Genomic DNA, 15,267 nt, shown 5'->3' with positions numbered 1-15,267 from the left:
CAGACCCCTTACTTCAAATCTGTCTTAGATTCAAACTTGGGTTTCTGAAAAGTCAGTCTTTCAAATCCCAGTTGTAAGCTGTTTCCTCATCATAAAATATAGCAATTGTCAAGAAACAGTTAAACAGTTATGCCAAATGCGTTCCTTAAAAACATTAAATTAATGAAGGCAAGCGACTGAGGTACTGAGTGAAGTTAAATGTCCCTTATTAAATCTACCGACCAATTCATTATGCTTCTTTCTTTCCAGTTCCTCCCTTAATCCAGCCTTTTGAGTTCCCGCCAGCCTCAATAGGACAGCTCCTCTACATCCCCTGCGTGGTATCGTCAGGTGACATGCCCATTCGTATCACCTGGAGAAAAGATGGTCAGCTGATTCTCTCTGGGTCGGGGGTCACCATCGAAACCAAAGAATTCATGAGCTCCTTGCAGATCTCCAGCGTGTCCCTGAAACACAATGGTAATTACACCTGCATTGCCAGCAATGAGGCAGCCACAGTCATGAGAGAGCGACGACTCATTGTACGAGGTGAGAAGCTCCCAAGGCACTTACTAACTGCCTTTTTTCTTTTGTCTTTATGGGCAGAATTTTTCATCCTGTGGGTGGGTGTGTGCCCGACCCGAAAGGGAGTGAAATAGTGCGCAATGAAGCCGGCTGAGTGTCCCGATGTCACCGCGCACTCCCGCGACCTTTCGGTCGGCGGGCACGTGAGAGAGGCAGCAGTGCGCCCGCCGACAAATAAGTTGCCTATTAAGCCCCTTAAGTAATTAAGCTGCATTTTTCGCTGCCGGCTCAACCGTTCAATTGGGCGGGCGAAAAGGCCAAGCGGCCTTTGCATTTTTAACGAAACCTCCGGTGGATGAGGTTTCCAACAGTTACTGAACAAAAATTAAATGTTTTTAACATCTTTTTTCACATGTCCCTCTTCATGTGACTGAGTCACATGTGGGGACATGTTTATATCATATGTAAAAAGTTTACTTTTCATTTTAAGATCCTTCAGCTCCCTGAGGCAGCTCTGTGCCTTTAGGGAGCTGTCAGTGCCGCCCCGGTGCTTGCATTCCTCCCCCACACCCCCCACCACCACCAGCCCCACCCCAGCAGTGCCTTTAATTGGCCAGCCAGTGTGAAATCGCGATCGGAGCCCGCGTGACGAGAGGATAATCCTGCCCTGTGACCTTTTGTTCTTATTAACTGTCCTAAATATCTTTAAAGTCAAGTTATGGTGGCAACTTTCTGAAAGTTTGGAGCCAAGCCACTGGGATGGCAGGATCTATTCAATCTATTTTCATTGGGATGTTGTTGCGGTGACCTTTCAGTCTTTGATCCAAAAGATCCACTAAAGGCTGTGCGTTAAATAGGTGTTTGTGGGATCTTGCTATGTGTAAATTGGCTGCCACATTTACCTACAATGCAACAGTAATTGCACTTCAGTGGTAGCTGTTTTCCTGAGAATACAGTTTTTTGGTGTCAGCTATTGGTTAAGCAGTAAATATGGACCAGGACCAGTCCGCTGCTCAGCTTTGAATCATGTCATGGGATCCTTGACCTCCACCAGAATGGGCAGACAGGGGCCTTAATTTAATGTCTCATCGAAGAGGCATCACCTGTGACAACGTAGCACTCCCTCAACGCTGCACAGAAATGCCAGTCTCGACGATATTCTCAAATACTGCAGTGGGATTTGAGCACGCAACCCTCTGACTCAGAAAGGAAAGAGCCAGCACCTGAGCCGCAGCTAACTCACTTATATGAATAGAATGTGCGTTATGGCCATTTTTATAATCATTTTAGGGCACCAGTGTCTCTCAATCCAGTACATGGTTGCAGGTGAATTATTCTCTTGTCGATGTGCTGTGCCCAAGAAAAATGTTCATCCATAAGAAAAGTCAAAGAAATCATTTTGAGCATTGAAGCTCACATTTGCCACTACAACACCCCACTGTTTTTTGATCAACCCTAATTTTTTACATTGACCCAATTATTATAATTTATTTTTCTATTTCCCAGTGCCGCCTCGTTTTGTGGTTCAGCCCAATAACCAGGATGGCATCTATGGAAAAGCTGGAGTTCTCAACTGCTCAGTAGATGGATATCCTCCTCCGAAGGTCATGTGGAAGCATGCAAAAGGTATGACCCTGCTACTCATAAACTTAGTCCTCATTGTTTCCCTAGTCGGGGTGCTGGTTGGTATCGGTACAAATCCAGACTGTCGTTAAAACGTAACATTTGATGGATTGAAAGCTTTAACTGACCTTGTTCAAGAAATCACAGAATTGTTACAGTGTAGAAGGAGGCCATTCTGCCCATCGTGTCTGCACCGGCTCTCTGAGCATTTTAACTTAGTGTCAATTTCCTGCCTTTTCCCCATAACCCTGCACAATGTTTCTATTTAGATAATCATCTAGTGCACTCTTGAGTGCCTCAATTGAACCTGCCTCCACCACACTTCCAGGCAGTGCATTCCAGACCCTAACTACTCGCTGTGTCAAAAAGTTTCTCACCTCGCATTTGTTTGTTTTGCAAAACACTTTAAAACTGTGCCCTCTGGTTCTTGATCCATTAACGAGTGGGAACTGTTTCTCCCTATTTACTCTGTCCAGACCCCTCATGATTTTGAAAACTTCTATTAAGTCTCCTCTTAGCCTTCTCCTCTCCAAGGAAAATAGTCCCAGCTTCTCCAATTTTTCCTCATAACTGAAGTGTCTCATCCCTGGAACCATTCTTGTAAACCTCTTCTGCACTCTCTCCAATGCGTTCACATCCTTCCTATAGTGTGACACCTAGAACTGTTCACATGCTGCACCTGAGGTCTAACCAATGTCTTATATAAGTTCATCATAACCTCCCTGCCCTCTATGCTCCTATTAATGAAGCCTAGAATACTGTATGCTTTAGAAACAGCTCTCTCTACCTGTCCTTCCACCTTTAATGACTTATGTACATAAATACCCAAGTCTCTCTGCTCCTGCACACCCTTTAGAATAGTTCTCTTTATTTTATACTGTCTCTCCATGTTCTTTGTACCAAAGTGTATCACCTCACACTCCTCTGCTTTGAACTTCATCTACCACCTATCTGCCCACTCCACCAATGTGTCAATGTACTTTTGAAGTTCTACACTGTCCTCCTCACAGTTTACAAATCTCCCAAATTTTGTGATGTCCGCAAACTTTGAAATTGTCCTGTGCACACCAAGATCTAGGTCATCTATATATATCAGGAAAAGCAAGTCGGAAAACAAAGGTCGGCCTAATACTGACCGCTGGGGAACTCCACTACAATCCTTCTTTCAGCCTGAAAAACACCATTAACCATTATTCTCTCTTTCCTATCCCTCAGCCAATTTTGTATCCATGTTGCTATAAATTTCCTCACAAGTCTGTTGTGTGGCAATGTATCAAAAGCCTTTTGGAAGTCAATATACACCACATCAGTGGCCTTGCCCTCATCAACCATCTCTCTTACCTCTTCAAAAAAACTCCAGCAAGTTAGTTCGGCATGATTTTTCCATGCTGACTCTTCCGAATCAATCCACGTTTTTCCATGTGACTATTAATTCTTCCCAAATAATTGTTTCTAGAAATTTTCCCACCACTGAAATTAAACTGACTAGAGTGTAATTGCAAGGCAAATCTTTACAGCCTTTTTTGAAGTCCATTGCATAAACTTCCTCCTCCAGCTGCTCTACCACTGGTCGTCCAACATATCAATCCTCATTGTTTATTACCTGATTGGATGATTCTTGACTACTTATCGATACTCACCTCCAAAATGTTTATAATTAATAAGCAAAAGTATTGAAAGAAGATTTTTTTTCTTAACATCTATTATCTTCCTTCTGGGTTGTAAACAGCAGTGTTCTGGAGATAACTTTAAATGTCTCCAAGACATTTCTGGAGAGTTGGCAGCTCTACCCTGTGCAATCTTGAGCAATGTTTATCTTTAAAGGATCTTGCTGGGGAACCTGCATGGAAATCATTTTCAGGATCAATTTCTTATGAAATGCAAGACTGAATTCCTGTATACAGATAATTGCATTTTTGCAGCACCTGAGAATATTGACTCATACTGATGTACAGCTCTTTAATCATCTTAGACACCTCAAAACCCTTCAAAAGGGATAAAAGAGAGATCCTGTTTGTAGCCTCAGTGGAAATGCTGATATGACAGTTTAACTGGGGATACATATGCAGTAGCTTCAATTAAAATCCTTTCAACGGGTGACTATCCATGACGTACTGTATGGTAAAAGTGTAACCCTTAAGTGCCACATACATTGTCGCCATGTGACACCATTGATCAACATGAAAGGCTCCTTTGCCAGCTCCATCACGTTTTGCCCTTATACACTGGAGGATAGGCATCTCTCTTCGCTGACTGCAGTAGTTACTGGCTACCCTCACCAGCTTCAGCCTAAGCCACGGTTGAAGCCACAAAGTATTCTGAAAAGCTATAGCTGAGAGTTGGGTGTTGTGAGTACCCAGACCAGTCATTTGGACCAGCCAAGATTTTCTCAAAAGAATTACTACCCTAATGATTAGAGTTACCAACCTGAAACAAATAAAGGCTCCGCTCAACAAAACCCAATTCCATAACAGCTAAGAATAAAGGGATGATCAAATCAACAGAAAAGCATTGTGAACTCCTTTCCTCTGCCACTCTGTTTAATTCATAGCCATCACTAAGTTTGATAAACATGGGTGTGGGTTGAGATTACCACAGATACGAATGGGAAATATGTTTTTAAAAAATGCCGAGCAAACATCTTAAAACGCATTCTACACTCAAAGGTAATAACCAATTCAAGTCATGAATATATATGGAGAGAACATCCGTAATCTATTTTTTTAACATCAGGATAAACTTAAGTTTGTTGTGGTAAAAATTAAACAGGCTTGCTTGTGTTGCTTTTTGTCATTGCTGTCCAAACCATGCTTGTTATAAGGTAAAGGAACAGGAGCATTTCCAGTCCTGCGATGTACCTTGTTGATGCAGAAATTTCAGGATGGGAGATGCTGCTACTTTTTAAAAACTCATTACATTTGTATTCCAGTGGTGGTGACATGAAGGTGCTGTGGTGAGCATTACATGATTAAGCATGTTCATCTGGGTCTCAGTGGGATGAATGTATATGTCATTTCTCACTAACCCTCTGTATTCAATGATTTATTACTGACTTCATCCTTTGCAGGAAGTGGAAATCCTCAGCAGTATCACCCAGTACCGCTGACAGGCCGAATTCAGATCCTGGCAAATGGTTCCTTGTTGATTCGCCATGTCTTGGAAGAAGACATTGGGTATTATCTTTGCCAGGCAAGCAATGGTGTTGGCACAGACATCAGCAAGTCCATGTTTCTTACAGTAAAGAGTAAGTACCTTAATTTGCATTAGTTTTTAGACTACATTTTCAGGAAAGCCTAATTGAAATCCGTAGGCCTGAACCGTATATTCATCAGGTGCGCACGATCAGCAGGCTCGGAAGAGGACTCGAAAAGCACTTCTGCCCGCGATTGGCCCCTGACCGTAATTTCACACAGCTGGCCAATTAACAGCCAGCGGGCGGGCACCAACAAAAGTTGAGGGTGAGGGTGGGCACTTCCAGTGAGCTCCCTGAAGGCTGCTGTGGCTGCAGACCTGGAGAGATTAAATGGCAAGAAAAAAATGCACCAAACTTTGTCTATTCAGCACGTTCAAGCATCTGACAGCAGAACTCAAAAAAACATCGGTCTCCAGATATCTTTTTTTTAATTAAATTTCACCCCAGACATTCCATCCCGCCCTGTATTAAGGTTTCAGCGAAAATGTAAAGGCCGCCTGGCCGATCGGCCCGTCCGTCAACCGTAAAAGTGGACGGGCCGCGTAAAATCAATTTCAGCTGTTTCCTTAATGGGGCTTAATCGTTGACTGCCGTACGTGCCCGCCAAGTAAAATATCGCGCGAGTGCGCAATGATGTCGGGATGCGCACCCGATGTCTTCTTTTGCGCTTTCACGTGCTGTCAGGTCGTGCGCGCACCCACACAGCCAGCGTAGGATTCCGGCTCTGGAATGTCTGTTTGAAAGTCTGTGCACATGGCTGTTCAACATACATCACAACTGCCTCCCAAGAACTTAATCGATACTAGCTGCTTGACTGCAAAGGTGAAAGAACAATGTTCTAATTTTTACATTAGGCTCAACTAGATCATAGAATTATACAACATGGATGCAGGACATTTGGCCTATCATGTCTATGTCAGCCCTTGAGAGAGCTATCCAATTAGTCCAGCTCCCTGCTCTTTCCCCAAAACCCTGCAAATTTCCCTTTCAAGCATATATCTAATTCTCATGTGAAAGTTACGATTGAATCTGTTTCCACTCAGTCCTTTCAGTCAGTGCGTTCCAGATCATTAAAAACTCATTGCATAAAAAAAATTCTCATCTCCCTCCTAGTTTTTTGCTAATTACCTTAAATCTGTGGCCTCTAGTTACTGACCCTCCTGCCAGTGGAAACAATTTCTCCCTATTTACTTTCTCAAAGCACCTCATAATTTTGAACACCTCTATTAAATCTTCCTTTAACCTTCTCTGCTCTAAGGATCAAACCAGCAGAAGAAACTTTGAACATTCCCATATACGCTCAGGTCTACAGACTGTGTCCCTATTGTATTCATTTCCAGAACATGCAAGATGACCTGTAAAGAACTGAACTGAGACATGTTGGGGCATGGGTGTTGCCAGTGTTCAAAATGTACAGTTCAAGGAGCATTTAACATTAAGACAGCCTGAAGAAGTTGAGCCTGCTGTTGTACAGATTATAAAGTTGTCTGTTCACCTCTAGGCCAAAGTTCACTGGTACTGCTCTGTGAGTCACACTCCCAGTTGATATATGATTAAAAATCTCAGAGAAAATGTGACATTTATATTCAATGTTACATTATAATCCTATAAGAGAGCGAGAGCTTTTAGACATATAAATTATTAGAAATAGGAAAAGAGCATTAAGCTCAAGAACCTCCTTTTTAGAAGCCAAACAATAGTGTCCCACCTTCTCACGATGTCATGATCCATTGACTCTCTAGAAATCTGTTTTCTCTGGTAACTTCAGTCCTTTGGCTAAAAAAAACAGACTGTTCTTGTCTTCTTAATTTTTAACTGTTATTCTTGGAGCACTTCACCTAGTCCTCTGCAATACCTGCAGAGAAGCAAAGAACCTGTCAATACTGCATGTTCCATAGAGAGATTGATCTCATCAGACTTCATTTAGTTGCGGTTTAATAATCCACTTCTGTCATGCTGTAGTTTCCTATTTCATTAGACTCTTGAATTGATGTAGTTAACAAGCTCCATGATTGCAGATGTTTTCAATTGTCTTGGTGGGGGATGGGAGGGAAGCTTCCAAGAACAACAGATAGAAAGAGGTGATCAATACTGAAGGATGAGAAGTGATTGATTTCCCTCCTGTGGGATTGTCACACAGAGTACAATAAAAAAATACTTTCTCCTCGGTATAATGAGCTAATCAATCAGAAGCTTGTTAAGTAAAAGGTGACTTAGTGGCTGCCTCAACACAGGCAGCAAAACACAATCAAAAGTTATCCTTAAAACATAAGCTTGGCGCAGGGAAGTTGCCCTCCGGCCCCATGAATCCAACAATTTGAAAGGGGAAAATAAAAATACCTGGAAAAACTCAGCAGGTCTGGCAGCATCTGCAGAGAGGAACACAGTTAACGTTTCGAGTTCGTATGACTCTTCAACGGAACTAAGTAAAAATAGAAGAAAGGTGAAATATAAGCTGGTTTAAGGGGTGGTGGTGGGAGGTTGGGGGGGGCGCGGGGTGGTGGGACAAGTAAAGCTGGATAGAGGGCTAGTGATAGGTGGCAAATTTCTCCTTTTCCAGTATATAAACCAAATCCCTTTGAAAAGTTACTCTTTCAAAGAGGACCTCTTTGTCCTTTTGTCTATGACATCTTTTGGCTATCTCCATCTATCATTGGCCCTCTATCCAGCTTCACTTGTCCCACCCACACCCCCCCCCTTAAACAGCTTATATTTCACCTCTCTTCTATTTTTCCTTAGTTCTGTTGAAGAGTCATACGGACTCGAAACGTTAACTGTGTTCCTCTCCGCAGATGCTGCCAGACCTGCTAAGTTTTTCCAGGTATTTTTATTTATATTTTTGTTTTGGATTTCCAGCATCCGCAGTTTTTTCCTTTTATTTGAAAGGGGAGTTCTTCCAGAACCCCCAACATATTCCTCCCTCAACTAACTACACCAGAACTGGATAGAATCATGCAGCACAGAAGTAGGCCAATCGGTCCTCCACACTTTGGCGGCACTATGAGGGGCCTATCCAATGAGTCCCACCCCTCCTACTCTTTCCCCATAGCCCTGCAAATTTCTTCTGTTCCAGTATATAAACCAATTCCCTTTGAAAAGTTACTCTTGAATCTGTTTCCAATTTCAGGCAGCACATTAACTGATCAATCATCTTATTGTTGTCTGTGAGACAATGATAATGCAGAACGGTTGCTGCATTTGGCTATAGAACAGTCATAACACTTCAAGATTAATTTGTGGTGTGTCAAGCTTTAGGATATTTCGACAAGAGAATCGGATGCCTCCATAAACACATTTGTTTCATTTCTTTGTGGGCGGAATGTGTGTTTACATGGAGTCTCGAGTTAACCCTCATTTGTTACAGTTATTGATCGCCTTTGATTTGTTTCTTAAGCTTCAGTGTTGACTCAATGGTATAAGCCCCGCTGCTGTGGTTTCAGGCTGACCTGAGACTTCAGCACATAAACCTAGGCAGGCACTTCAGTACTACAGGAGTGCTGAACTGATAGGGGCTGAAATGTTGAACTCAGGCCCTGCCTGCCTGGTCACTGGCATAACCAGAAGAAGAACAGGATATCCTGCCCAACAGTTATTCTTCAACCAAAAAATGCTGAACAGACCATCTAGCCACTTACTTCATTTTGGCTGCCACTTTTCCCTAGAATGGTCACCTGACTTTGAAAGTACATGATTGGCTGTTAAAAGCTGAGGGATGTCCCAAGGTCATGAACGACATGATAGAAATCCAAGTTCTTATTCTTTCAGCTGCATCAAAAAGATGTATAATTTGTTGCATAGCATCTTTTTGTTCTATCTAATCAATCAGTCTCCTCAGGCTACTCATGAACCATTCTATTTTGTTCCATCTCACTTACCCATCCCCCAGTGAATTAATCATCATTTCAGACCACAGGATGTTGCAGCCTGCCAATAGTTTAACAGATGGTCTCCTTAGCTGACCAATGAGGAGACACATTCAAAAGATGTTTGAAGGCTTGCCACTTTTCTCCCTACCGTGTCTGACCTGGTTGAGATTGGCAAACTAGTCTCATTAGTCAACAGAATTCTTTTGCAAATTGAATCTGTTTTTCCAGCATTCTTCCACTATCCCACTCCCTGGTCACTGTCTGAAAGTGTTCACAGTCTTGTGTCTAACTTGACCCTGAGCTGGTTTCTAACCCCATATCCTCTTCATCGCTGGTGCCAACTAAATGCAACTTTGTTATGTCTCCTGGCTCAGTCCCTGGCCCAAACCCCTCATCCATGTTTTTTCCCCCCCTCTAGATTTAATTATTCCAATGCTATCCTGGTTGGCCAAACCCTTTGTAAGCACAAACTCACGCAAAACTCAGCTACCTGTATCCAAACTGGCACCCACTACACCTGTGATCACTGACTACCATTGTCTTTCAGTTCAGCAATGCTTCAGCTTTAAAATTCTCATCAATGAGTTAAAATCCCCCCATGATCTCACCCCTCCCCCGCTCTCTAATCCCCTCCAGCTCTCCAAGATTCCTGCACACCGATATTATGCATCCTTGATTTCCTTCACTCTAACCATTGGCAGCCATGTCTTCAACTGCCGAGACCCGAGGCTCTGGAATCCCCTTCTTAAACCTCTCTCCGCCTCTCTACCTCTCTCTCTCCTCCTTTAAGCTACTCCTTGAAACGTGTTTCTTTGATCACTTGTCCTAACATCTCCTTATGTGGCTCTGTGTCCAATTTTGTCTGACTACACTCCCGTAGAGCAACTTGGGTGCTGTACAAATGCAAGTTGTTGTTGTTGTTGTTGCTTTGCCCAACCTGGTTTGGTGATCCCATATGGGGAAGGCAGGCGTCCAGTTGGCCGTGATGACTGTCCATTTAGGCCGTGTGAAAAAATAACGGTGGGGGAGGGGTGGGGGGTTAGGGTCCGAACTATTAAGAAGCTCTGTCGGCTGATTATTGTTCCTGATAAACAGATGTAGTGAAGACAGAGAAATTACAAACAGAAATTCTCCAAAAAGAAACAGATGTATTTGAGTGATCTAATTAACATTCATGTAATTCAGCACCCTTTGAAACTGCTGCTGCCAGCTTGCTGTTGCTACACACACCAGTGCAAAAGCTTTTCTTTGAGTGTGTTATCTCTGGTTAACAAACAGTACTCCATGTCTGTCTTCCCTTTGTAAGCCCACGAAGGGACATTGAGCAGCAAAAGGACTTATTCCTGAAATTATTTTCACTCTACTCATAAGGAGGGTCCTTTGAAAGTAAAAGGGAGCTGGCCTTGTAACACAATCAGGAATCGGTTTCAGTCTTGTTATTAATCTCAGAAGGAATATCGAGTGGTTTCAAACTTGAGATACACAATATGAACAGTGTGTGCCTGCCTCAGCATTTTAAAGGTGCGTTTATATTACAGAAGGCCAGCTAGCAGCAGAGGTATGACACTGCCTCATTTATCTCCACTCACACTTGCCCGTTATCCCCGTATTCAAATCCTTCCAATTGTGTTCTCCCTGCCTATCTCTGTAACCTCCTAAAGCCCTCGACCCTCTGAGACCTCTGCAGCATGCTATTTACGGCCTCTTGATATGGAACTAAGGTGGAATTAATGTACGGATCACCCATGATCTAGCTGAGCGATGGAACAGGCTCGAGGGGCTGAAAGGCCTCCGTTCTAAAGTAAATCCTACAGAAATCAAAACTGGCCAAATGGATAAAATACAGCATTAGAACCAGGCCATTCGGGGGTGATATTTCTTCATACAAAGAGCAGTTGGAATCTGGAACCCTGTGGCCCCCTATAAAGCTGCTGAGGCTGGGATGAGAAACTCAGATGACACAAAATTCTGGTTATGTCAAAGTCATCAACTTTTATGTTTTTGGTTATCAGCTTTGCTTTGCCCAGCAAACACTAGCTGCACCCTTGATATTTAACACATTAGTTGATGCTTGAAACAATAGGCGGAGAGACTGATTAACTTAACAAACACTGGTGGTTTATTGGAACTAAGAACAGAGCACGAACACCATGGGGAAAATTATCCCCCCCCCCCCCATCACTGGAGAAGTGCAGGAGTGAGTGTGGGCAGGTGCACCTCCGATCGGCGCCCCAAATTGGGGGCGCGTCGCCATTTTACGTGGGTGGGCCAATTAAGGCCTACCCAGCGTGACGTCTGCCAGGAAGCGCTATGCATTTCCTGCGCGGGTGAGGGGGAATCCCTCAGCCGAGAGTGCGCTCTTTTGCGCATGCGCTTGAAAGTGCATACTGATTTCCCTGAGGCTAAGTGCTGCCTCAGGGAGATTGGCGCCAAATTTAAAAATGGTAAGCAAATGATAACAACGATTCCCTGACATGTCACATGAGTTGGGACATGTCCATCACTTTTACTGAAGCCTTTTAAAACCTTCATGAAACTTCATCCCGCCTGTGGATGAGGTTTCATGTTTTTTCCAAAGCCTGTCAGGGCTCCCGGCCTACCTGTCAACCTTAAGGTTGGACGGACAGGTCCATTAATGAGGTTAATTACCTTTTAAATGGCCTTAATAGGCCGTTGACTGGTCGGTGGCACACAGCTGACTCGGCTGCGCCCTTGCTGACCTGAAAATGGAAATGATGTGAGGTGACACTGGGAGTTCCACCCGACATCATTCTGCATCATTTTACGCATCGGCCAGCGGGCCCCGCCCCCACTCGCTGACCGGAAGATCCTCCCCCATGTGTACTTCTTCAATCACCTCCAGTTCTAGATTTACAGTTACCCAAGAAGCTACCCTTTGTGGTAATTGGTCAAAACAGTCATATGGTCAACTAACTACATTCTCTTAAAGGTACATAGCACTCCACTTTACCACATCAACATTCCCACTAGCAGAGTAGCAAATCCCGTAGAACACAGTCTGCGATAAGCTGGAATTCCACACTGGTAACTCCGGATTAGTCGAATTTAACTAAGCTATGAACATGCTGATCAATCAGAACGGAGTTAGACCACACAAGGGTGTAAAATCATGGAGTGCTGAGCAAGCCATCATTTGACATTGAGATCTCCCTGTGAAAGGATGTGTAAAAGCAGAGAGTAGGGCTAAACCTGAGAAAGTTAGAAGTGTTGTCAATCAGAGAGAAGGTGAAGGCATTTGAAAGTGTTGTTTTTGACATAGACCGCGACTTATTCATGTGGGAAAGGGGGCCTCCTTGGCTATCATGAAGCTCCACTTAATGCAAATTTGGAGGCGGATCCCCTGGGATTTGATGCATTGGGATTTTACTGTAACTGAAAATGTTAAAGCTAAGGTTGATAGATTCTTGTTAGGTAAAGGTGCGAGAGGTTATTGAACCAAGGTGCATAAGTAAGATCAACTATGATCTAACTAACGGCAGGACAGCTTCAAGGGGATAAATGGCCTCCTTTCGTCCCTATTTTCATAAGGATTTGAGAGGACCATATTATATTTACATTGCAGTACGTGTACAATGAAAGTCCGACCCGATACCCAAGCATTATTTGTTCCACTTTGACCCATGCCATAATCCATTTCCTGATTTGTAATTGGACTAGCTACTTACAGAGATCACCAGCTGGTTGATTCTTGATTTAAGAAATTGACCTGAAATTGATTAGCAAGCTGTTGGCTTAGGGACACCACATTTCTTAATTGTCGATAGTGATGCTGTGACTGTAAATTTCATATTGATTAGGTTCTTGGAGGTTATTTGTTTTTTACACCAATTAGTGCCCATTATTGGCTTTGCTTTCTACACAACAGTCAGTAACACAGTACAGGGAGAGCTATTGATCCCCCTGTTTACACAGCAGTCCATCCCAGTGCTTCCCAAATTTTTTCCCACTGTGACCCCATTTTGAGGCTTGAAAATTGCTGTGATCCCGGAGTGTGAGCCAGTGTGAAGGTGCAGAGCAGGGAGGGCTGGGGAACGGCCGTGAGAGCTGGGGGGCTGTTGAGCTGCAGGATTTTAAAATCAAAAAGCACCTGCCCTTCCACTGGCTTTTTGGCAACGGGGAATCAGGCCTCACAGATCAGGCCACACCTGCCATTAAAAAAACATGAGATTTAAAGGGGCCTCGCCGTTGTTAACACTCGGTCGGAGTTCCACAGCTGCTTTTGCTGTCTTGGAGCCCAGGACCCTAAAACCTCGACCCACTGTTTGAGAAGCCCTGGCCTATTCACTGCAACCTCCATATCTCCTGCAATTCTTTTTTTTTAAATCCATTTACGGGATGTGGGTGTCGCTGGCTGGGCCAGCGTTTATTGCCCTTGAGAAGGTGGTGGTGAGCTGCCTTCTTGAATCACTGCAGTCCATGTGGTGTAGGTACACACACAGTGCTGTTAGGCAGGGAGTTCCAGGATTTTGACCTAACGACAGTGAAGGAACGGTGATATATTTCCAAGTCAGGATGATGAGTGACTGGAGGAGAACTTCCAGGTGGTGGTATTCCCATCTATCTGCTGCCTTATCCTTCTAGGTAGTAGTGGTTATGGGTTTGGAAGGTGCTGTCTAAGGAGCCTTGGTGAGTTTCTGCAGTGCATCTTGTAGATGGTACACATTGCTGCTATCGTGCATTGGTGGTGGAGGTAGTGAATGTTTGTGGAAGGGATGCCAGTCAAGCGGGCTGCTTTGTCCTGGACGGTGTCAAGCTTTGTGAGTGTTGTTGGAGCTGTACTCATCCAGGCAAGTAGACAGTATTCCATCACACTCCTGACTTGTGCCTTGTAGATGGTGGACAGGTTCTGGGGAGTCAGGAGGTAAATTACTTGCTGCAGGATTCCTAGCCTCTGACCTGCTCTTGTAGCCACAGTATTTATCTGGCTAGTTCAGTTCAGTTTTTGGTCAATGGTAACCCCCAGGATGTTGATGGTGGGGAATTCGGTGATGGTAACGAATAGAGAATTCTATTGTTGAAGATCGTCATCACCTGGCACTTTGTGTGGCATGAATGTTATTTGCCTCTTGTCAGCCTAAGCTGAGGAAGGAACACCAGCAATAGCGGAAACACAATTTAAATTTTAAAACTTACTTTCAACAGCAAACAGGAGACAGTGAACTGCAAAATCTGTCTCGGAAGTCATTGGCGGGGTGGTGGGGGGCAGCAGCGAGGTGGGGGGGGCAGTGGCGAGGTGGGGGCGGGGGGGGGAGGTGGGGGGAGGGGGTGGTGGTCTGCAAATTTGGAGTTGTCTTGAGACATTTTGAAGTTTGTGCCAGTAATGTGGAGCAAGTGTCAGATTTGATAGCACATGACAAATACAGCAATGTCAGGAGTATGAGATCACACACAAGTTGAGCCTTTCTGCGTGCAGCAAAGTTGCTTGAGGCAGCCATCTGTGGGAATTGCTTCCCCAGTTGCACCAAAGGGCAGTTGATTTATAATGATGATAGTGTTAATGAGCTGCGTGGACACGGTTGCTGATTGATTCTTAATCAGTCAACTACAAGCATGAAAGTTGACATAAGTTTTTTGAGTACTTTTATCATTGAGGTAGAGTATATTAGTGCTGGAAGTGGAACCTGTTCCATTTAATTGTACAGCACAGAAGGATGCCATTTGGCCCACTGTGCCTGTGAAGGCTCCTTTAAAAGAACTATCCAATTAGTTCCATATCCCTGCTCTTTCCCTTCATAGCCTTGCAATTATTTCCTTTTCAAGCATTTATCTAAATCCCTTTTGAATGTTAATATTGATTCAGCTTCCACCAACATTTCAGGAAGTACTTGCCACATCATAACTGTTGTATATTTTATATTTCAGCTCTGTGCAGAGATGACGCTGATTTTTATTTTACGCGTGTAGCAGGTTTTATTCACATTGCTTTAAAATATCTACTCTGTGCTTTAGGTCTGGCTTCTAGCTCTGTCTATAGTTTGTTTACTTTTCATTGAATCCATGCTCAGGCTTAACCAATCAAAGTTGGTGAGCATCAAGAGTAAACAGACTCACATAATCAAA

At 43.7% G+C, this 15,267-nt stretch overlaps 1 protein-coding gene across 3 annotated transcripts in view; it reads left to right on the top strand.

Moving 5' to 3' along the window:
• The window catches only part of LOC121269638 (Down syndrome cell adhesion molecule-like protein 1 homolog), a 474,540-nt gene that overhangs the window by 311,957 nt on the left and 147,316 nt on the right, over positions 1–15,267 (top strand). For all 3 annotated transcript variants that reach the window (XM_041174392.1, XM_041174393.1, XM_041174394.1), the window contains 3 exons: positions 250–528; positions 2,011–2,130; positions 5,195–5,371. In XM_041174392.1, coding sequence (XP_041030326.1) covers positions 250–528; positions 2,011–2,130; positions 5,195–5,371 — 576 coding nt within the window. The remainder of the gene's footprint in view (positions 1–249; positions 529–2,010; positions 2,131–5,194; positions 5,372–15,267) is intronic.

The sequence above is a fragment of the Carcharodon carcharias genome, chromosome 25, assembly GCF_017639515.1.
Source record: "Carcharodon carcharias isolate sCarCar2 chromosome 25, sCarCar2.pri, whole genome shotgun sequence".
Taxonomy (NCBI): domain Eukaryota; kingdom Metazoa; phylum Chordata; class Chondrichthyes; order Lamniformes; family Lamnidae; genus Carcharodon; species Carcharodon carcharias.
This window is presented reverse-complemented; position numbering and strand designations above follow the sequence as displayed.